We start from the raw sequence: 22201 nt of genomic DNA on the forward strand, positions 1-22201 counted from the left end.
GTGACATCATCACACACAGTGGCGTCCATGCCACACTGACGCCAGGACTGAGCAGCCAGCCTTTGCTGGCAGACACAAGTCAGTCCCCCGTTTCCTGTGAGAAGATAGTGGGGAAGGGAAGACCTGGGCCAGCAGCCCCTTTGGCGCGAGGCATCAGCAGGCCGGTGTACTTCCTATCTCAGTTCCAGCACACCTTCGGCTTCTGCTGGCCTGCCTGAAGGGAAGAGCACATGGCCCACAGATCTGGAGGATGCGAAGACAGACGTGAAGAGGTAAGGTAGCAGCAGCCCTCTGAGCTTCTGAGGTGGAAAGGCTGCTTGGGGTGGGGACGGTGAGGCCGAGAGGCCTGGGAGCTGCCCAAGCACATGGCTTTCTGCTGTACTGACTAACCAGACGCAGCCCCTGCCTTCCGGGAGCGCCCAGCTGGTGGGGGAGCAGAGGCCAGTGCAGGCTAGAGCACTCCCAGTGGGTGCTGTGGCAGGGCCCACGCTGAGAGGATGAGTGGCACTGCCTGGGAAGAGAGGGCAGGGCGGCTTCATGCAGGAAGGGGCCTCTGAGGTTAATCTGGAAAGGCGAATAGGAGTCCTCCAGGCAGAGGGCCCAGCACACACCAAGGTGCTGGGTGGGCACTGTAAGTACTGAGTGTGGCTGGTACTGAGGGTCCTCGCAGGAGAGGTGGGCAGGGGCTGATGGCCTTTCACACCACAATGACAAACTCTAGAGCACCTACTGTGTGTGCAGCCATGTGCACACAGTGTCACATTCAGCCCTCCCCACATTCCCACAAGGTTCATGCTGGGTTAGAATGAAGAACAAAGGCCTGGAACCCAGGTCTCCGCACCGGCAAAGGAACAACAGCACTCTTTGGGAGACAGCCAGGGGACTGAGACAGAGGGGTGGAGTGAGGAGGGCTACTGCTCAGGTGGGGAAGAGAAGGCACCAGACTCAAGGACGAGCAGAGAGGAGAGCTGCAGATGAAAGAGACGCAAACCTCAGAACCCTGCGGTGGAAGAACTTAGCCTGATCCAAAGCACAGAGTGCCAGAGCCCAGCCAGTGAGGGCCGTAGATGGAGCTGGGCCTTGGAAGTTGGGATCAGAGTTGGGATTCTATCCCAAGTTTTAAACCAAAGAGGAACACGGTCTGATTTAGGTTTTTAAAAGGTAAAGCACCTTTGCGTTTTCACATGGCATTGGGGTTACTTTTTTATATTGTTACCCCATCCAACCAGGACGCCGTCCCACCCCACGGATCTCTAAGGTATGAGGCCCTATTATGGGGCTTATTTCTTTCTAATTGCACTGACAGTTAATGGAATGAAAACAACAGTTAACACCCGGTCCACTAGTAGAATTCTCTCCTTCCACGAGGGAGGCCTGGATTCCATTCCGGGGCAATGCGCCTCGTGTGCAGCCACCGACCGTCTGTCAGTGGAGGCTTGTGTGTTGCTATGATGCTGAACAGGTTTCAGTGGAGCTTCCAGACTGAGATGGACTAGGCAGAAAGGCCTGGCAATTTACCTCCAAAAGTCAGCCAGTGAAAATCCTGTGCCTCACAACAGCCTGAGCCTATTGTGCATGGGGTCACCATGAGTCAGGGGCTGACTCTGTGGCAGCTAACAGCAACATAGGGTGCTGTGCTAGGTGCTTTGCATACGATACGACAGTCTTCCTAGCAACCCTGTGAAATGGATAAGATGAGGAAACAGAAGCATAGAAAGGTTAAGTGACTGGTCCGCAGCCTTAGAAGTGGCAGAGCTGAGTCCCAAGGCAAGAGGCTCAAAGAGCCTCAGGAGGAATTTAAAAAGCTAGTTCATGAAATCTGAACTAGTAACCACCAGCTGGTTAATGTGCAATGCATGCTGTCTGCAGGATCTCATTTACCCTCCCCAAACTTTGGGAAGGACTGGGATCTTATACAATTTGACAGAGGAGGAAACTGAGGGATGCAGCCCTAGTGAGAGCCCAGAATGGGCCAACTCTAGAACCCAGGCTGAGAAGTAGTTTGTGTTAATGTTTAAAAGTTTGCCAAATCAGTACAAACTTTCTTGGCACAGCATTTCACAACCCTGGCTGCACTTGAGAACCACCCAGGTAAATATTTAAAAGAGGAAAAAGAAGCCTCCCGAGCCCCACACCAGATTTCTATTTCATTGTCCTGGGCTGAGGCTCCACTGCTGATGTCTTTTGTACAGCCCCAGTTTATTCTCAGGTCCAGTCCAGGACCATTGTTGGAGGGCAGTGGTTCTGAACTAGGGTCTACCCTCTGGGGACATTTGGCAATGCTTGAGGACATTTTTGTCAGGACTTGGGTAGTGTACAGGCACCATGGACTGCCAGGAGAATGAACAACTCTGTCCTGGAAGAAGTACAGCCAGAATGCTCCTTAGAAGCAAAGATGGCAAGACTTTGTCTCACATACTTTGAACATGTTATCAGGAAGGACCAGTCCTTGGAGAAGGACATCATTCTTGGTAAAGTTTTTAAAGTAGAAGGTCATTGAAAAAGAGGAAGGCCCTCAACGAGATGGATTGACACAGTGGCTGCGACAATGGGATCAAGCATAACAACGGTTATGACGGCTCAGGACCCGGCAGTGTTTCGTCCATATGAGTTGAGCTGAGTGGGCCGCACCTAACAACAACATGGGCATCTAGTGGGTCAAGACCAGGGATGCTGTTAAACATCTTACAATACACTGCGCAGCCCCCACAACACTGAATTATCCAGTTAGAGTCAGTAGTAGTGAGGCGGAGGAACTCTGCGCTAGAGCTTTCACGATCTCTGGGGGAATGTAGGGTGGACGCAGAACCGTCCCACAAGCACCGCTAGGCCGCGGGGAAGGAGGTGCAGAACGTGTGTGCCTGCGCGCGCATAGTCCTGGAGCGTGCTCACCCTTCAAATTTGCAGTGGGTGCTCAGCCCCTGTGCGCCTGCGCCTACGCAGTCGTGGCGCCTCCTCGCGCGCGAGATTCGCACCAAGTACCCATCTTGTGGAAACCCTGGTGGCTAGTGGTTAAGTGCTACGGCTGCTAACCAAAAAGATTAGCAGTTCATATCCACCAGGTGGAAACCCTGGGGGCGTAGTGGTTAAGTGTTACAGCTGCTAAACAAACGGTCGGCAGTTTGAATCTGCCAGGTGCTCCTTGGAAACTCTATCCTATAGGATCGCTATGAGTCGGAATCCACTCGAAGGCACTGGGTTATATAAAGAGTCTGTTCAGACATGCAGGGGATTTATCTGCATATATCTATAAACCCTGGTGGTGTGGTGGGTAAGTGCTACGGCTGCTAACCAAAGGGTCTGCAGTTCGAATCCACCAGGCACTCCTTGGAAACTCTTATGGGGCAGTTCTACTCTGTCTTACAGGGTCGCTATGAGTCGAACGAAATCCACTGGAGGGCACTGGGTTTGGTTTGGCTTTGGATCCACCAGGTGCTCCGCGAAAAATCTATGCAGCAGTTCTACTCTGTCTTCGATGGCAATTTTTTTTTTAATGAGTCCGAATGGACTCCATGGCAGTGGGTTTGGGTTTTTTTTTTTGACCTATCCGGTGTGGCCTGCCCACGTGTGCGGTGCCACGAGCCTGCGGCCGTCGTGTATGCGCTTGCGCGCACCGCCATTTCCTGTGCCGCGGGCTCGGCGCAGTGCCTGCCGGGATATGCGACGGTCAATACAACGAAATGGCCGTCCCTGGCCTCTCGAGCGCTTTTCCTGCGGCCGTGCCGGAGCTGGCCGCCAGATGGCGCGCCAGGATTACAAATGGGCCCTGCCTGCTCCCCAGGCCCCGGCCCCGCCCTGGGCGCCCGCTGCTCTCCCCTTCTTCCCCCCCGCCAGCCTTCTGGGGCCAGGGGCTGTGGCGGCTCCCTCGCTACGTGTGTAGAGTTGCCCCCAGCCCGCGCCCCGACAGGGCTTCTGTGGCCGGGGCTGGCCCTGCAGCCTGCCTTTTGGATCAATGCTGGTCCAAGACCGGTTCGCGAGCTGTCCAGAGTGGAGGTGTGGACGTGCGGGGAGCGCAGCCGGCAGGGACTCCAGGCGGGCGGTGGGACCTAGTCATGGCGACAATCATGGGGGGGGGAGGGTGAGGACCGCAGAGACGGACGGCCAGACCCTGCAGAGCCGGCAGCCTTGCCTTACTAGGTTACAAAGCTCTGTCAACTGTCCCAAACTCTCTGAACTCTGCCCAACTCTACCTTGGTCCTGTGTCGTCACACACTTAGGGACAGGCAGTATGTACAGTGGTTACACCGTGCGCTCAGGGTCTTGGGTTCAAATCCAAGCTCTGTCACTTACTAGCTCCGTCGTAGCCTCTGTCATGTTACTCAACTCCTTTGTGCCTGAGTTTTCTCACCTGTAAATGAGTGGCAAAAACAGCTCTTACACACAGGGTTGTTATGAGGATTCAATGGGTTTGCATGTGCAAAGCACGTAGGACGTTTCCTGGCACCAAGTAAGTACTATAATAACGTCAATGGCTTTTAAAAGCCCTCCTCTATCAGTACAGCAGCACCATCGAGATGCCTGCTTACCCCAGACTGTTCAAGGATACTCGATATTTAATAGTCTGGTTTCACGTGACAAGCCACAGATAGCCTGTCCTCTCTCTTATTAGATTTTACATCTAAAACATATGCCGTTTTTCTTAATATGTTGCAAAGTCATAGCTTTTCTGGTTAATGTTCTGTGTGAGGGGCAGGTGAGCTTTGGGCACATTTACTCACTGCCGACAGGGTTGTCACCCAGTGGAGTGGAGTGTGGTCGTGTCGGCCCCTCAGAGAGCCAGGGTACAGCCTGAAGGAAGTCTTCAGACAAACGAGGTGTCTGAGCTTCCTGGGCTGCTCGAATAGATGACCGTGCACTGTGCAGCTTAAAACAACAGAAATCGATTCTCTCACATTTCTAGAGGACAGAAGTCTGGAATCAAGGTGTCAGCAGGGCTATGCTCCCTCTGAAAGCTCCAGGGGAGAATCCAGATTCTGGTGGCTCTTGATGTCCCTTGGCTTCTGGCAGCGTCACTCTAATCTCTGCCTCCGTCTTCATGAGGTGTCTTCTGTGTTTCTCTGTGTGTATCTTTTCTCTGTGTAGCTGTATCTTCACGTGGCATCTTCCACATGTGTAACTCTCTGTCCTCTCCTTCCACATGACTACTCAGGAGGGCTCAGGATTACAGCTCACCTTATGATTCTGTTAACTAATAATTTCTGCAAAAAACTTCAACAGATCTTTTAGGAGGACCCAATTCAAGACACAACAATTCAGGATCTTGGTTAGGACAACCTATACTACCGTACTTCTACGGGGGTGGAGAGGGATCCAGATTAAGTCCATGGTTCAGGTAGGTCAGGCCCACCAGCATCAAAGGCCACGCTTCATAGGCCTTCTAGGTTTGTCTTTGGCATCATGCTCCTGAGGGCTGGTGTTTTCTGAGCAGCCCCCTGTTGATGTCTGGGTGGAAGCAGTACAGAGAGGCAGGATGCTGGAGCAGTGTTCCCCATAGTTATTGGGGTGTCACACCCACTTGCCTGCAGTTCTGCCCAGGCAGCTGGAGGTGACAATCAGTTTGTTGTCCCAGCTGGGGTATTTCAGTTTCCCCCACGTGAAGCTGAGGAGTTGAATTGCTTTCAGGGCAGACTCTTCAGAAAGCGTGGTCACTGCACCCTTTGTTATTGCAGCTTGAAGGCAGTCCCAGCTGGTGGGAGCTGCTAGTGTGCTCTTGCTGCGGGGGCCCCCTCCCCAGCAATTGGAGGCAGCCCTTTCACTGATGACTTTGGGAGAATTGAATTCAGGGTGAGCCAGGGTCAAGGTGATGGGGAACTTTTCATTTTTCTGCAGTGTTGGGTCCTGATAGCAATAACCAGACCCCATCTTTGCCCCTGATCCAGTGGACATAGGACACTGGTGCCCGAGGCCACCAGGCAGGCACCCTATCTCACAGGAAGCAGTGCCTCACCCCTCGGGGTGGGGGTAGGGGTGAGGGGGCTGCAAGTGTAGGCTCGGCCAGTGGCCTCTCCCCTTTCCTTGGATAGCAGCTGTGAGAGTGGGGTACATAGATGAGGCAAGGCTTACAGGAGCCTCAGCAGGGTGATCCTGAGAGCTTGCTGCCCAGGACAGTGGGGGCCAATCCCTGCTTGCCAATTGTGAGGGGAGCATCAGAGGCCCCATCTACATCTAGGACATGTCAGGGGGAAGCAGTGCCTGGGTCCTTTGAGGAGGAGACAGGCTGCCTGCTCATGCGGTGGGGCTCTGCCTGGGTGCTCTCGGTCCCTCCGCACGCCCAGGAGGTGACAGTGTGGGGTGGGGAAGTAAGGCCTGGTCCCCATGGCACTTGCTCCCTAAGGGTGTTTGTCCTTCCTCAGCACCTTCTCTGGGTATGAAGAAGAGAAAGTCACCACCAAGGATGGAGAGGCCTGGCAGGAATGGCCCGCAGCCCTGAGGAGTCAAGAAGAGCCAGCTGCCCCCAGTCCACAGCCCACAGACGCCAGCAGCCTGGAGGAGATAAGCAGCCCCCGAGGACCCAAGCAGCTCATAGAACTGGAGGGCCACTCTGGCAGGTGAGGACTCGGGGGCACGGGGCCTGTTGCTGCCAGAGCCAGGATTGTTGCCGGGGGCCGTGGCCGAGTGTGAATTGCTTTTCCCCACTCTCACCCCAATGTTGGACGATCTGCACCCCGTTTAGGCGCCTGTCTGGCGGGGGGGTTCATGGGGTCACTCCCTGAGCTTGGAGCAATGATGGAGCTGGGACGAAGGCCTGTGAGGAGAGCAGGGGTCTGTCTCCAGGTGATGCTGAGGGAGAGGGAAGCACTGCCTCCTGGAGTATATGCGTATTACAGGGTGTTGTCCAGGTAAACCCGTTGCCATCCAGTCAATTCTGACTCATAGGGACATTATGGGACAGAGTAGAACTGTCCCATAGGGTTTCCAATGAGCGGCTGCTGGATTTGAACTGCTGACCTTTGGGTTAGCAGACAAGCTCTTAACTACTGAGCCACCAGGGCTCCTGGTGTCCACGCAGGTGAGGGCTATAAAGGCCGCTGGATGAGGATGATAGAGAGGGGGTGAGAGTGCAATGAAGGAGAGGGAAAGAGGGAGAGAGTGACAGGGTAAAGCCGAGAAAGAAGGTGAGGGTGACGGTAGCTGTGATGTTGTGGCTGGCAGTATGTGTCAGTGTGTGTGAGACAAAGGACAAATGCCTGCGCGACCGTAATGGGGTGTGGGTGAGGTTTTAAAGTCGGTGCTGTCCTGAAGGCATCGGGCCCACCGGCTCCGACCCTGCATGGCCTGTAGGGACAACAGAGACTTAAAGTACAGGGGCCTGTACTGCTCAGTGATTCCCGCGAGAGCTAATGGAAGCACCGAGCACTTCTGCAGATGAAAGCAAAGAGGTTATTGCTCAAGACAGCACTGCTAGGACAGCCCAGACCCTCACCTCCCAAGAGCCAGGAGGTGATGGGGTCAGGCCAGTCCCCTGTGACCAGCAGGTAGCAGGTACCTATGGCTCCTTCTCAGGGATAAAATAAAATGAAAATGCTCGTGGTCGCGGGGCTTCTTCTGTCACAGAGTCTCCGTAATTAGGTAGGTCAGAGGCTCTTTTTAGGGCCAGGCTCACCTGTTATATAGCAGGTTTTCTTATTTAAGAATACCCAGCCCATCTCTCTTGTCTCTCAGTGCTGCTGTAACAGAAATACAGTTGGAATTCAGGGCCTGGCTCTAGGGGGCGGTCCTTCCTTGTCTATTTCAGCTTCTAGTAGCTGCCGGCAATCCTTGGCCTTCCTGGGCTTGTGGGTGAGTCCTCTCATGGCCTCTGTCTCCCCCTGTGTGTGTCTCTGTGCCTGTTCTGCTCTTTTTATAACTCAGATGAGATTAGGTTTAGAATCCAGCCTACACTGTGTCACCTCATTAACATAATAAAAAAATCCCTATTTCCAAACAGGGTCACTTGCTCAGGTACAGGGGCCAGGAGTTCAACACAGATTTGGGGAATACACAATTCAGTCCATTGCAGAGAGGAATGATGTATCGTTTGGCAGGTTGGGAGCAGGAAGTGCACGCATGGGCCCAGCTCAGCCTCACTTCTCCCTGTCTTTGGGAGCTGGCGTGTGTGTGAAGCACGCACTCTTTGCTTCTCTCCGCAAGCTCCCAGGGACGGCTTCACACCTGCTGTCACCGCTGGTTGCTGGGGGAATTGAGCACATGCCGTGTGGTTCCACGGGCTCAGGTGATTCTCAGGATAAGCTGTTAATGGCCCATTGCTCTAGCCTGGGGTCAGGCTAAAGTTCAAGGGTTTGTGGGGAGGAGCGAAGTCTGACTAAAGCTTGGTCAAGTTGAGGCAGAGTTTCTGGCTGGAGACTCTGAGGAACAAGGGGCAGGGTCAGCAGGCTTGCCTACATGTAATGCCACCAGGTAGCCTCTGCCCCTCCCTGAACTTGGCATGCCCCAGACCAAACTCAGCATCTTAGTTTCTTAGTGTTGCTATAGCAGAAACACCACAAGTGGTTTTAATGAACAGAAGCTTATTTTCTCATGGTTTAGAGGGCTACAAGTTCAAATTCAGAGCACCGGCTCTAAGGGAAGGCTTTCTCTCTCTGTCAGCTCTGGGGAAAGGTCTTTGTCTCTTTTCAGCTTCTGCTCCTCGGTTCCTCCACGATTTTCACGTGGCACGTATCCTCCTCCCCTCCTTTTGTGCTTGCTTCTCTGTACCTTATTTGCTCTTTTTATACCTCAGAGGTGGTTGGCTTCAGACACACCCTACGGTGATGTGGTCTCTTTAATATAAAGAAAACCCTGTTCCCTAATGGGATTACATCCACAAGTACAGTGTTTTGGACTTACAACACATAATTTGGGGGTGGAGGGAACACAATTCAATCTATAACAGCATCTTTTCTCACACATTGTCTCCCACCAAAAACAACAAAATAAAGAAAACCAATTTCATGAATTAATTTTGTATCTCCCCCAGTGTTCGTCATAGCAACAAAGGGCATCACCATATTCACCCAGACTCTCAATCAGGGAGGTAGAAGAAGATAATGAGTTATGTTTGGGACATGTTGAGTGTGAGACGTGTAAGGGGCAAGGTCCAGGGGGTAGATGAATGGACCAATGGGACTGGAACTTAGGGTGTGTGTCAGTGGTAACAAGCCTTGAGAAGGAGTGAAATTGCTCAGGGAGCACACCAAAAGAGGTAGGGCAGAACAAGAGATGTGTGAGTGGCCAGGGAGGTAGGAGGCCAATCAGAAGTGTACTTCGTGGAAGGAAAAAGGAAAGGTTCAATGAGGGGGAGTGCCAACTGTAGCAGCTAACTGGATTTTGTTCACTACAAGAATGTCTAGAGGAATGTGATCCACAGAGGGACTGGAGCCCCCATGAAGGGTTTGTTAGCACTCAAGAGAAGTACAGAAACAGAGAGTCAGCATTTGTAGCATTTCAACATTGCCAGGACATCCAAGCCTGTGGTCAGTAGACTCATCGGGTGTTTGGGTGTTGTCGTGCGGGAGCTGCGTATAGGATCACACTGATATAGTCCCAGAGAGATGGAGGAGAGGTCCTACAGCCCAGATAGCTGCAGGAGCACTAGCTACTTCAGTGGAGTGCTGATGGAGAAAAGGGGACGAGGAAGTGACAAGAATGAATATAGGCAGCTCTTTCAAGCAGTTTGGCTGTTGCAGGGGCAAAAGAGACGGATGAGAGCAGTGGCTGGAGGAGGGCTGGGGCTGAGAAAAGCTCATTTGTTTTAAATGAGAAGTTTAAATAACGAGCCCTCGCCCCTGCTCCCACCCCTATCTATACCCAAGTTCAGGACTGAAGGGTGTAGGTGTTGGGGTTGTCACGTGGTAAGTGGGGGGCCGAGTTTGATCCTGACTGCCTCTTATCAGCTGCAAGGTGACCACCCTCATCTCAGCTTTTTCAGCTGTAAAAAGGGATGAAAGTGCAATTGCCTCGTAATAATAGTTGTGGCTACTTCACAATAAAGAAAAATCGGAGGTCCCAGCTGCCAAAACAAAGAAAAAAGGTCATTGCCGTCGAGTCGATTTCGACTCGGCCAAAACGAAGGCGCCATAAAAGGTGTGCGCCTGCGCGTGTAGTTCTGGCGCGTCTTCGCCCGCCAGCAATCGCACGTGGTTGACGCAAATGCCCACCCTGTTTACGCCCCAATCGAATGTTTGCGCCTGCGCGCTTGTGCCGTTCTACGAGCCGACGGCCGTCGTGTGTGCGCCTGCGCGCGCCGCCATTTCCTGCAGCTGCGGGCTGGGTCGCAGCGCCCGCTGGGAAATACGACGGTCAAAACTGCGAAATGGCCTTCCTTGGCGAGTTTGCTCCCCAGGGCGCTTTCCTGCAGCCGTGCCCACACCGGCCGCCAGATGGCGCGCCAGGATCACAAATGGGCCCCAACCGCTCCCCAGCCCCCGCCTGCCGGGGAATTTTGGGTTTTCATGGTTATTTCTTCCTTTTTCGTGACTAATGGTTAGGAGCTACCTCTGCTAACCAAAAGGTCGGCAGTTCGAATCCCAGCAGGCGCTCATTGGAAACCCTATGGGGCAGTTCTACTCTGTTTTATAGGGTCGGTGAGTTGGAATTGACTCCACGGCAATTGGGTACGTCCAGCCCCCCCCCCCCCTTTTCGGGTCGCTGCCCTTTAGGAATCTAGTGAATACGACGGCCCTCCCAGACAGGCAGTGTCCGACCTGCACGCACTCCCTCCCCGCCTCCCCCAGGCCACCAGTGCAGCCTAGGGGAGAAGTGCCTTTCCAGAGAGCGGGGCCCCAGCGCGCTCATAGGGTTTCTGACGCCTCAGCCAGGAGAAGGCAAGGGGCTTGGGTCTTTCTAGGCAAGGTGATGGGCTGCGGGCGGGGAAGATCTGGGGACGGGAGGAATGGAGGTGGGAGGAGGGCGACTGTGTTTCTAGTGGAGAGAAGACCTTGTTTTTAAGAACCTCGTCGAAATCATCAGGTGCACTTGGGTACTACCTTTGTTGGGGGGGGAGGAGCCCAGGTCCTCCCAGGAGGAGATGGCTGCCTGTTTGTTAGGTGGGACCGCCTGGGTGCTCTCTGCCTCACCCTCAGGGAGACGGTCCCTTCATGCGCCCGGGAGGTGACAGTGTGGGGTGGGGAAGTAAAGCTTGGTCCCACGGCACTTGCTCCGTAAGGGTGTTTGTCCTTCCTCAGTGCCTTCTCTGGGTGTGAGGAACATAAAGTCACCACCAAGGCTGGAGGGGCCTGGCAGGAACAGCCCGCAGCCCAGAGAGGGAGTCAAGGAGAGCCAGCTGCCCCCAGACTGCAGCCCGCAGCAGACGCCAGTGGCTCAGAGGAGCCAAGCAGCCCCCAAGGATCCGAGCAGCTAATTGAACTGGAGGGCCACTCCGGCAGGTGAGGACTGGGAGGCCGCAGGTGGGTGGGATCGTTGCCAGGGGGCAGGCATGCCCAGTACCTGCCACAGGTGTGAGCACAGAGCAGAAACAAGCATCCCAGCACCAGGTTTCCCGGGTGTGGGCTCGGAGCCATGCGCCCAGGCAGTGCAGGCAGATAAGAGGAGCCTGCGGAGTTGCGGCGGCTGGCAGCCAGCTTGAGCAAGGAGGCCTAGGTGGGGAGAGGACCACGGGGTGGCATTACCATTTGTGGAGGTCAAAGGGCCCTCTTTGAGAGGCCAGTGTGCTCTGGTGTGAGTGGGATTTGCCGCCTGGGATAGAGGCTACCCTTGGATGAGCCTGGCCACCCTCATCCCCACAGACCACGGCCCAAGTGCCCCTTGGGCAGTCAGGGCCATGTGCTGTGCCAGAGGGTTGTAGAGGGTGACTCGCTGGAGGTCCTATGAGTCTCTGACAATGATGGTGGTGGTTTCGGTAAGATGGTTCACAGTCCTTGGTACTTCCTGGAGCAGAACTTGGAATATGTGGGGGTTCTGGCAACTTCTAGCGTCCCCCTTGGCCTGGCTGTGCAGGGGCAGTGGGTCCTAGGGCTGTGTGTGGTTGCAAGAGGCTGGTAGCAGCAGCCTGAGGAAACAGGGCTGTGGGTTTTCTGGGAAGGGCCAAGGATTATGTTGGGTCGCCACCTTGTCAGAGAATCCAGTACCCAAGACCCTGACTGGTGTGGCAGTGGGATGAGAGAACAATAAAGGTCTAGTATCTGCCTCAACTTCTAAAACCACGTCATGTATAGCTAGAGGCTTGAGCCACGCCAACTGGCCTGCAGTGCCCCGGAACATGCTTTTACAGATAGCATCACCTCTTCCCCGGGAAGGATCCTCCTGTTTCCTCCAATCTCCAGGGTGTACTCCCGTGGCACAGGGTAGCTGGGTGCGTTGAGGGGGGAGGGCTTCCTGGAGGGGGAGTGGTGCTACCTGCATATTGGAGAAGCCAAGATCAGCCCAGAGCTGACTCCAACCTCGTGTGTGCCACAGTGCTGGCCTAAGAGGTACAGAGGGAGTGGTCAGGTAGTGGGCCCAGCGGAGGCCCTGCTGTGCAGTGGGCAGTTGTGGCAGCTTTTGGTGTGGGGCTCGAGGCTGGGAGTGGGATGAGTAAGTTCAAGGAAGGGCCTGGCTGATGAAAGGCCTTGTGGGCGAGCTGGGAGGTTGAGTCCATCCTGAGGGCCATGTGGGGTAGCCGAGGAGTGGCTATTCAGAAGTCACAATCCTCGTCAAGTCCCTGCCTCTGCCTGTGGCAGGTCCTTCAAGGAGTCTCTGTCCACCTTCCTCCATTATGCCTAAATTCACTCAGTTGTCTGCCCCTTAGGCTTGTGTTCTCCAGTGAGGACTCTGGCAGCTGGGGTGGGGTGCTCTTAGGAGGGGACTGTCCCATCCAGTCGGGTGGGGACCTGGGCTGTGTCCTCCCCTGCCGTGCCCAAAGTGTGGGGCTCCAGTGCTTCTCCTGCCTGGCACGTCCCAGGGTGGCCCCATGGTTCCGCTCTAATGCAGTGAATCAGGGCCCAGGGCCTTGGCTATGGTGGAGAGAGCTCTGGGTGGAGACCGGAAGACTCACTGTGTGTCCTGGACCATGCCTTCACTCTGCCTTGCCTGGGCTTTCTCACCTGGGAAATGAGAGGGTCCATTCTCTGGCCCCTGAGGAGTCTTCAAGAGTAAGAGCTCAGTGGTTGGTGGGCTTGCCTCAGGCTGTTGGCCCCGAAAGAGGTCAGCCTTCACCGATGACCCACTTGCCGCACCCCCCCCCCATTTGCTGAGCAGGTGCACGTTTATGTTCTGGCTCCCTGAGCCATGTAAGGAGGGACACACATCAGTTGGAGCTGAAGGACTCGGCTTGTGCTGCTTCCCTGCCGTTAGCCCCTGGGCCTCCCCAGCTTGCAGCAGCCCGTTGGCTCAGGGGCCACATGGTACAGTCCTAGGCCCCCCAACACAGACTCCTGCTAGTGGCCCTGGACGCAGCCCCTCAGATCCCTCCCCCTTCCCAAGGAAAAATCTGAGGTGGCACCGCCATCAGAGGCCCTCACTGATATCCCTCGGGAGTGGGCCTGGGAGGCCGATGAGAGCCCTTCTCTCCATTCACCTCTGGCAGGAGAGGTGGTTGATCTCCACAGGAAGCCATGGCCTTGCAGGAAGGCTGCTGGGAGGGGGAGTCAGCATAGAGGTGGGGCTGCTGTGGTCCCTGGGCTGCCCAGACCTGTCCAGGCCTCTGGAGGTCAGGAGTGAGAAGGGAGAGGGCACACCGGAGGTGGAGATCTCACAGGGGCTGAGTGGCTGCAGTGAAGACTCAGGGCAAGGACCCTCGGCTTCAGATTGAGGCCTGGAGGGCATCCCTGGGTTGGCGGAGGCAGCCTCATGTGGAAAGCAAAGGCACGGAGGAGGGAGGGCTGGAGCCCGGAAGCCTAGGAGGAGGTGGGGGCTGTCTCTCATAGGTGGAGTTGGGTGCAGATGGCCTCTTTCGGGGCTTTCAAGTTCTAACCCACGGCTTCATTTGAGCCCAAGTCCCAGCAGGGCCAGTAGCCCAGCAGCTCTTGTCTGCCTGGCCTAGAAGCCTGGGCTCAGGCAGCTGCCGTGGGCCAGACCTTCTCCTCTTGAGTCTGCTGGCTCTGCGTGTGCCGTCCCTACAGCAAAGGCATCCTCTCCGTGAAGGAGTGCACAGATACCAGCGAGGTCACATCTGGGAAGCCGTCGTCCTCACACTGCAGTGGGTAAGGCCACTCCCAGCCCCTTCGGTCCCGGGACTTTTCTCTGTCAGCTGTCACTCTCCTCCTTGCAGTCCCTGGGGCGCTGTTGAGAGGATGGATGATATCCTTGCCCAGTGATGTGACCAGGCGTTTCCACCTGCTTGCCTCCCTCAGTGCCTCCGAGTGCCATTGCCGGCTGCTCTTCGCCGCCGCCGCCCCTGCTTTCCGCATGACAGCCTCCCTCCTCTCTGGGGAACCCTAGAGCAGCCTTCTTTACAGGGATCCTCTGGTTAATCCCATCCTGTTCCCGAACATGGGGCTGCACACTTCAGCCCCCCACCCTTCCCGTCTGGGTAGATTGCCGCATTTCAACACACACCGGACGACAGTTCCTGACGTTTGTGTAGCTTGTCACTGGTGGCATTTGTGATTGCCTGCTCCACGATACTCCCTTCCCCACATTGAGGTGGGGCCCTGGGGGATGGTCTTCATGACATCATCCCACTGCTAGGGAGAGGATTTTAGTGACAGAGAGGAGTGTCCAGCCTCATCACAGGCCTGTTTTCCACTGGAGCTGTGACTCAGGTTCCAAGCCCAGCTCAGCCCCCCACTGGCTGGGTCATCTTGGGCAAGATGCTTAACCTCTCTGAACCTTAGTTTCCTCACCTATAACTGTCAGCCAAACCCCAAACCAACCCCTTTGCTGTCGAGTTGATTCCAACTCATAGTGATCCTAGAGGACAGAGTAGAACTGCCCCATAGGGCTTCCAAGGAGTGCCTGGTGGATTCAAACTCCGACCTTTTGATTAGCAGCCATAGCTCTCAACCACTATGCCACCAGGATTTCCGTAACTCTCAACAGTGGTTTTTACGATAGTATTGCTGAGATAGAATTTACTCTGTTGAAGTGTGTAAGTCAGTTGTGAATTCATCACCTCTGTTTCATTCCAGAACATTTTCATCACCCCACGCACACATCACCACTCCGAGCCCCTGGCAAGCACCAATCTACTTTCTTCCTCATTGGCTTTGTTCAGGGAGGTTTCGAGATTAGAAGTAATGGAAGTGAAACCTCTTGACACACCTGTGGTGCCCATTGTTATAGCTGTCTAGGATCTGTCTCTGGTTGGTGGTTCGAGTCCACCCAGAGGCATTTCAGAAGAAAGGCCTGGCAACCTACTTCTGAAAAATCAGCCATTGAAAACTCTACGGAGCACAGTTCTACTCTGACACACATGGGGGCGCCATGAGTCAGAGCTGATTCGATGGCAGCTGGTTTTTAGGAGTCCCTGGGTGGTGCAAACGGTTTATGAGCTCAGCAGCTAATGGAAAGATTGAAGGTTTCAGTCTACCTAGAGGTGCCTGGGAAGAAAAGCCTGGTAATCTACTTCTGAAAAATTAGCCATTGAAAACTCTATGGAGCTCAGTTCTGCTCTGACACACACGGGGACGCCATGAGTCAGAGTTGACATCACGCCAGCTGGTTTTGGATCTGCCTCTGTGAGAGTCACGTGACCAAAGTGTGTCCATCCCCTGGTTCCACTCTTCCCAGCCCCTTAGCTCTGTTACATCTAACGCTTCCACTCTGACAAGTCGGTTTATTGCAGATTTGAATGTAGCATGCAGGCAGAACTTCACGTCTTGTGAAAAACTAGTCGGCCTTCTCTATCTGGCAGTGGGAATCGCATAGTCCACTGGATTCCCCTTTTGCTTAGAGATAAGCTGAAGCTCATTTGGAGCCAGAACCTGGGCTAATAAAATGCTAGCTCACCCCTTACTCTGAGCGGGCCCTCGGGTAGGTCGCTTCATCTCCGAGCAGCAGTGTCCTGTGAGGATGGCCCCTGCAGATGGGCAACCCAGGGCTTGTGGCTAGTTTAGTCAGCCCTCTCCAGCGATGGTTTCTTTTTTTAACTGTTATTTTTTATTATAAGAAGCAATCAAAAGGAAGAGATCTGCTATAGCTTGGATGGACCCTGGAAACATGATGCCAAGACCCAAAAATTATACAAGACCGTTCATAGGAAATGTCTAAAATAGGCACATCTGTCAGAATCGACTCGACAGCACTGGGTTTTTTTGGGGGGGGGGTACTGACAGAAAACAGATTAGTGTTGCCTAGGGATGGGGAGGGAGAGGATGGAATGCCTGCTTAATGGGTCCAGGGCTTCCTTTGGGGGATGGAAAAGCTCTGGAACTAGATAGAGGTGGTAGCTGCATGGGTGTATGATGGCGGAACACGTTGCCTTCTCGTCTTTTTTTCCCTTCCCTGGTGTCTGATTGCTGATGGGCTCCTGACAAACGTGGGGAGAAAAGCCCGGCCCCTTCCCCACAGGGCGGGGCAACTGGGGCCCTCCTGATCCTGGCCACCCCCCAGCCCACCATCTCCCTCACCCTGGCAGGGCTCTTCTCTGAGGGCAGCGTGCCTCCTGGGCACCCGTTCCTGCGACACCAAGGCCTGCTTCTGTTACAAAATTAGCTTCAAAGTGTCCCGTGGCCATGTGGGATAACGTCTGGTGGCTGAGAGCGCCAAGCCACGTCTCAGCCTTTCATCACAGGCTAGTCAGAAAGTGCGTGCACTCATTACTGTGGTAGTGACCTGGGTCCCAGCCTCTGACCACCTCTTCCCGTTACTTCCTGCAGCGTCAGCGGCCGAGAGGACGTGTTTGACACAGTGGAGAAGCCCCCACACGACAGCACTGCCTACTCTGAGAGGTGTGTCTGCTTCCTCACAGAGAGAGGGGCTCAGGGAGATATGGCTGCAGGAAAGCCCTGAGGCCAGCAATTAGAGTCTAATGGAACCTGTAATCACTTTGCATATCTGACCAGACGCAAAACAAACAAACAAAACACAGAAGAAAGGAGAGCAGTGGGTGGAGGATGAAGAAAAGTGGCCCAGCGCCAGGAAGCCAGGAAAGAGGCACCAGGCACCGAGCCATGAAGGCGGTGCCTGGGGCCACCGAGGGCGGGGCCGGCAGCGCAGCAGGCACAGCCCAGGGATGGTCCTTGTGACAAAGCTGTCCCACTTTAAAATCCGTGGAAAAGGGGAGAAAGGGGCCTTGGAGATGGAGTCACTGATTTCTCAGTGAAGGGCACAGTGAGCAGGTTCCCTGGCTTCTCCTCGCTGCTGGCCAAGGGTTAGCTGGGGAGAAGAAAGGAAGGAAGTGAGAGAGCTTGAGATGCGGGGAATACCCTCAGGCCTGCAAGGGCAGCTGGGCAGAGGGGCCAGGTGGGCAGATGGGGCCTTCATGACGGCTGAGTATGCAGCTGGCCACCTGGGCCCTGGGCAGCCACCGGGTCACTGGGGGAGTCACATCACACAGAGAAGGGTGTGTGGGCAGGGCCAGAGAATTAGCCATTCTAGAAGAGCAGATGGAATGACACACCCACTCCCTGGAGGACAGCACGCCAGACTCCCTGGGTGCCATCCCATCCCCACCCAACTGCACAACCACTCCATCCTGAATGAAACATTCTTTTTTTTTCTTTCCCCATCTTACTTTTATTTTACTTTTTAAATTAATTTTTCTTGTGCTTTAAGTGAAAGTTTACAAATCAGGTCAGTCTCTCATACAAAAATTTACATACACCTTGCTAAAACCCCTAATTTCTCTCCACCTAATGAGACTTTTTTTTAATGAGACAGGACAGTCCTTCTCTCCATTTTCTTTTCGCGTCCATTCAGCCAGCTTCTGACCCCCTCTGCCCTCTCATCTCTTCTTCAGACAGGACATGCCAACATAGTCTCGTGTGTCTACCTGATCGAAGAAGCTCATTTTTCACCAGTTACCATTTTCTATCTTATAGTCCAGTCGAATCCCTGTCTGAAGAGTTGGCTTTGGGAATGGTTCCTGTCTTGGGCTAATGGAAGGCCTGGGAACCATGACCACCAGGGTCCTTCTACTCCTCAGTCAGACCATTCAGTCTTGTCTTTTTATAAGAATTTGGGGTCTGCATCCCATGGCTCTCCTGCTTCTTCAGGGGTTCTCTGTTGTGTTCCCTGTCAGGGCAGTCATCGGTTGTAGCCGGGCACCATCTAGTTCTTCTGGTCTTGGGATGATGTAGTCTCTGGTTCATGTGGCCCTTTCTGTCTCCTGGGCTCGTAATTACCTGGTGTCCTTGGTGTTCTTCATTCTCCTTTGATCCAGGTGGGTTGAGACCAATCGATGCATCTTAGATGGCTGCTTGCTAGCCTTTAAGACCCAAGACGCCACTCTTCAAAGTGGGATGCAGAATGTTGTCTTAATAGATTTTATTATGCCAATTGACTTAGATGTCCCCTGCAACCATGGTCCCCAGACCCCTGCCCCTGCTACGCTGGCCTTCAAAGCATTCAGTTTATTCAGGAAACTTCTTTGCTTTTGGTTTAGTCCAGTTGTGCTGACCTCCCCTGTATTGTGTGCTGTCCTCCCCTTCAACTAAAGTAGTTCCTATCTACTATCTAGTGAATTCCTCTCTCCCACCTTCCGTTCCTCCCCTTCTCATGACCACAAAAGAATGTTTTCTTCTCAGTATAAACTGTTTCTCAAGTTCTTATTTATTTATTTAATCAACTCTTATTGAGCTTCAAGTGAACGTTTACAAATCAAATCAGACTGTCACATATAAGTTTATGTACATCTTACTCCGTACTCCCACTTGCTCTCCCCCTAATGAGTCAGCCCTTCCAGTCTCTCCTTTAGTGACAATTTTGCCAGCTTCCAACTCTCTCTATCCTCCCATCCCCCCTCCAGACAGGAGATGCCAACACAGTCTCAAGTGTCCACCTGATATAATTAGCTCACTCTTCATCAGCATCTCTCTCCTACCCACTGTCCAGTCCCTTTCATATCTGATGAGTTGTCTTCGGGGATGGTTCCTGTCCTGGGCCAACAGAAGGTTTGGGGACCATGACCGCCGGGATTCCTCTAGTCTCAGTCAGACCATTAAGTCTGGTCTTTTTGTGAGAATTTGGGGTCTGCATCCCACTGATCTCCTGCTCCCTCAGGGGTTCTCTGTTGTGCTCCCTGTCAGGGCAGTCGTCGATTGTGGCCGGGCACCAGCTAGTTCTTCTGGTCTCAGGATGATGCAGGTCTCTGGGTCACGTGGCCCTTTCTGTCTCTTGGGCTCTTAGTTGTTGTGTGACCTTGGTGTTCTTTATTCTCCTTTGCTCCAGGTGGGTTGAGACCAATTGATGCATCTTAGATGGCCGCTTCTTAGCATTTAAGACCTCAGACGCCACATTTCCAAGTGGGATGCAGAATGTTTTCATAATAGAATTATTTGGCCAATTGACTTAGAAGTCCCCTTAAACGATGGTCCCCAAACCCCCGCCCTTGCTCCGCTGACCTTTGAAGCATTCATTTTATCCCGGAAACTTCTTTGCTTTTGGTCCAGTCCAGTTGAGCTGACCTTCCATGTATTGACTGTTGTCCTTCCCTTCACCTAAAACAGTTCTTTTTTCAGGAGGGTATTGTTCATTTTCCAAGTATTTGATTTCTTTTCCCTCGTTTTTCTGTTATTGATCTCTAGTTTTATTGCCTTGTGGTCTGAGAAGATGCTTTGTAATATTTCGATGTTTTGGACTCTGCAAAGGTTTGTTTTATGACCTAATATGTGGTCTATTCTAGAGAATGTTCCATGTGCGCTAGAAAAAAAAGTATATTTTGCAGCAGTTGGGTGGAGAGTTCTATATAAGTCAATGAGGTCAAGTTGGTTGATTGTTGTAATTAGATCTTCCGTGTCTTTGTTTAGCTTCTTACTGGATGTCCTGTCCTTCTCCGAAAGTGGTGTGTTGAAGTCTCCTACTATAATTGTGGAGGTATCTATCTCGCTTTTCAGTTCTGTTAAAATTTGATTTATGTATCTTGCAGCCCTGTCATTGGGTGCATAAATATTTAATATGGTTATGTCTTCCTGATCAATTGTCCCTTTTATCATTATATAGTGTCCTTCTTTATCCTTTGTGGTGGATTTAAGTCTAAAGTCTATTTTGTCAGAAATTAATATTGCTACTCCTCTTCTTTTTTGCTTATTGTTTGCTTGATATACTTTTTTCCATCCTTTGAGTTTTAGTTTGTTTGTGTCTCTAAGTCTAAGGTGTGTCTCTTGTAGGCAGCATATAGATGGATCGTGTTTCTTTATCCAGTCTGTGACTCTCTGTCTCTTTATTGGTGCATTTAGTCCATTTACATTCAGGGTAATTATAGATAAATAAGTTTTTAGTGCTGTCATTTTGATGCCTTTTTATGTGTGTTGTTGACAATTTCATTTTTCCACACACTTTTTTGTGCTGAGGCGTTTTTCTTAGTAAATTGTGAGATCCTCATTTTCATAGTGTTTGACTTTATGTTAGTTGAGTCGTTACGTTTTTCTTGGTTTTTGTCTTGAGTTATAGAGTTGTTATGCCTTTTTGTGGTTACCTCATTATTTACCCCTATTTTTCTAAGTAAAAACCTAACTTGTATTGTTCTATATCGCCTTGTATCACTCTCCATATGGCAGTTCAATGCCTCCTGTGTTTAGTCCCTCTTTTTGATTATTGTGATCTTTTACCTATTGACTTCCATAATTCCCTGTTATGTGTATTTTTTTTTTTAATTAATCTTAATTTGTTTGTTTTTGTGATTTCCCTATTTGAGTTGATATCAGGACGTTCTGTTTTGTGACCTTGTGTTGTGCTGATATCTGATATTATTGGTTCTGTGACCAAACAATATCCTTTAGTATTTCTTGTAGCTTTGGTTTGGTTTTTGCAAATTCTCTAAACTTGTGTTTGTCTGTAAATATCTTAATTTCGCCTTCATATTTCAGAGAGAGTTTTGCTGGATATATGATCCTTGGTTGGCAGTTTTTCTCCTTCAGTGTTCTGTATATGTCGTCCCATTCCCTTCTTGCCTGCATGGTTTCTGCTGAGTAGTCAGAACATATTCTTATTGATTCTCCCTTGAAGGAAACCTTTCTTTTCTCCCTGGCTGCTTTTAAAATTTTCTGTTTATCTTTGGTTTTGGTGAGTTTGATGATAATATGTCTTGGTGTTTTTCTTTTTGGATCAATCTTAAATGGGGTTCGATGAGCATCTTGGATAGATATCCTTTCGTCTTTCATGATGTCAGGGAAGTTTTCTGTCAGAAGTTCTTCAACTATTTTCTCTGTGTTTTCTGTCCCCCCTCCCTGTTCTGGGACTCCAATCACCCGCAGGTTATCCTTCTTGATAGAGTCCCACATAATTCTTAGGGTTTCTTCATTTTTTTTAATTCTTTTATCTGATTTTTTTTCAGCTATGTTGGTGTTGATTCCCTGGTCCTCCAGATGTCCCAGTCTGCATTCTAATTGCTCGAGTCTGCTCCTCTGACTTCCTAGTGTGTTGTCTAATTCTGTTATTTTATTGTTAATCTTTTGGATTTCTACATGTTGTCTCTCTATGGATTCTTGCAACTTATTAATTTTTCCAGTATGTTCTTGAATAATCTTTTTGAGTTCTTCAACAGTTTTATCAGTGTGTTCCTTGGCTTTTTCTGCAGATATCCTAATTTCATTTGTGATATCATTAAGCATTCTGTAAATTAGTTTTTTATATTCTGTATCTGATAATTCCAAAATTGTATCTTCATTTGGGAAAGATTTTGATTCTTTTGTTTGGGGGGTTGGAGAAGCTGTCACGGTCTTAAAACAGTTCTTATCTACTAATTAATCAGTAAAAAACCCTCTCCCTCCCTCCCTCCCTCCCCTCCTCGTAACCACAAAAGTATGTGTTCTTCTCAGTTTATACTATTTGTCAAGATCTTATAATTGTGGTCTTATACAATATTTGTCCTTTTGCCTCTGACTAATTTCGCTCAGCATAATGCCTTCCAGGTTCCTCCATGTTATGAAATGTTTCACAGATTCGTCTCTGTTCTTTATCGATGCGTAGTATTCCATTGTGTGAATATACCACAATTTATTTAACCATTCATCTGTTGATGGACACCTTGGTTGCTTCCAGCTTTTTGCTATTGTAAACAGAGCTGCAATAAACATGGGTGTGCATATATCTGTTTGTGTGAAGGCTCTTGTTTCTCTAGGGTATATTCCGAGGAGTGGGATTTCTGGGTGGTATGGTAGTTCTATTTCTAACTGTTTAAGGTAAC

At 51.6% G+C, this 22201-nt stretch overlaps 1 protein-coding gene across 1 annotated transcript in view; it reads left to right on the forward strand.

Moving 5' to 3' along the window:
- Positions 1-22201, forward strand: part of ZNF185 (zinc finger protein 185 with LIM domain) — a 56413-nt gene that overhangs the window by 20714 nt on the left and 13498 nt on the right. The window contains exons 19-25 of the mRNA XM_064278495.1: positions 183-272; positions 3583-3781; positions 3881-3993; positions 6354-6548; positions 11163-11363; positions 14037-14117; positions 16734-16805. Coding sequence (XP_064134565.1) covers positions 183-272; positions 3583-3781; positions 3881-3993; positions 6354-6548; positions 11163-11363; positions 14037-14117; positions 16734-16805 — 951 coding nt within the window. The remainder of the gene's footprint in view (positions 1-182; positions 273-3582; positions 3782-3880; positions 3994-6353; positions 6549-11162; positions 11364-14036; positions 14118-16733; positions 16806-22201) is intronic.

Source organism: Loxodonta africana, chromosome X (genome assembly GCF_030014295.1).
Source record: "Loxodonta africana isolate mLoxAfr1 chromosome X, mLoxAfr1.hap2, whole genome shotgun sequence".
NCBI lineage: Eukaryota > Metazoa > Chordata > Mammalia > Proboscidea > Elephantidae > Loxodonta > Loxodonta africana.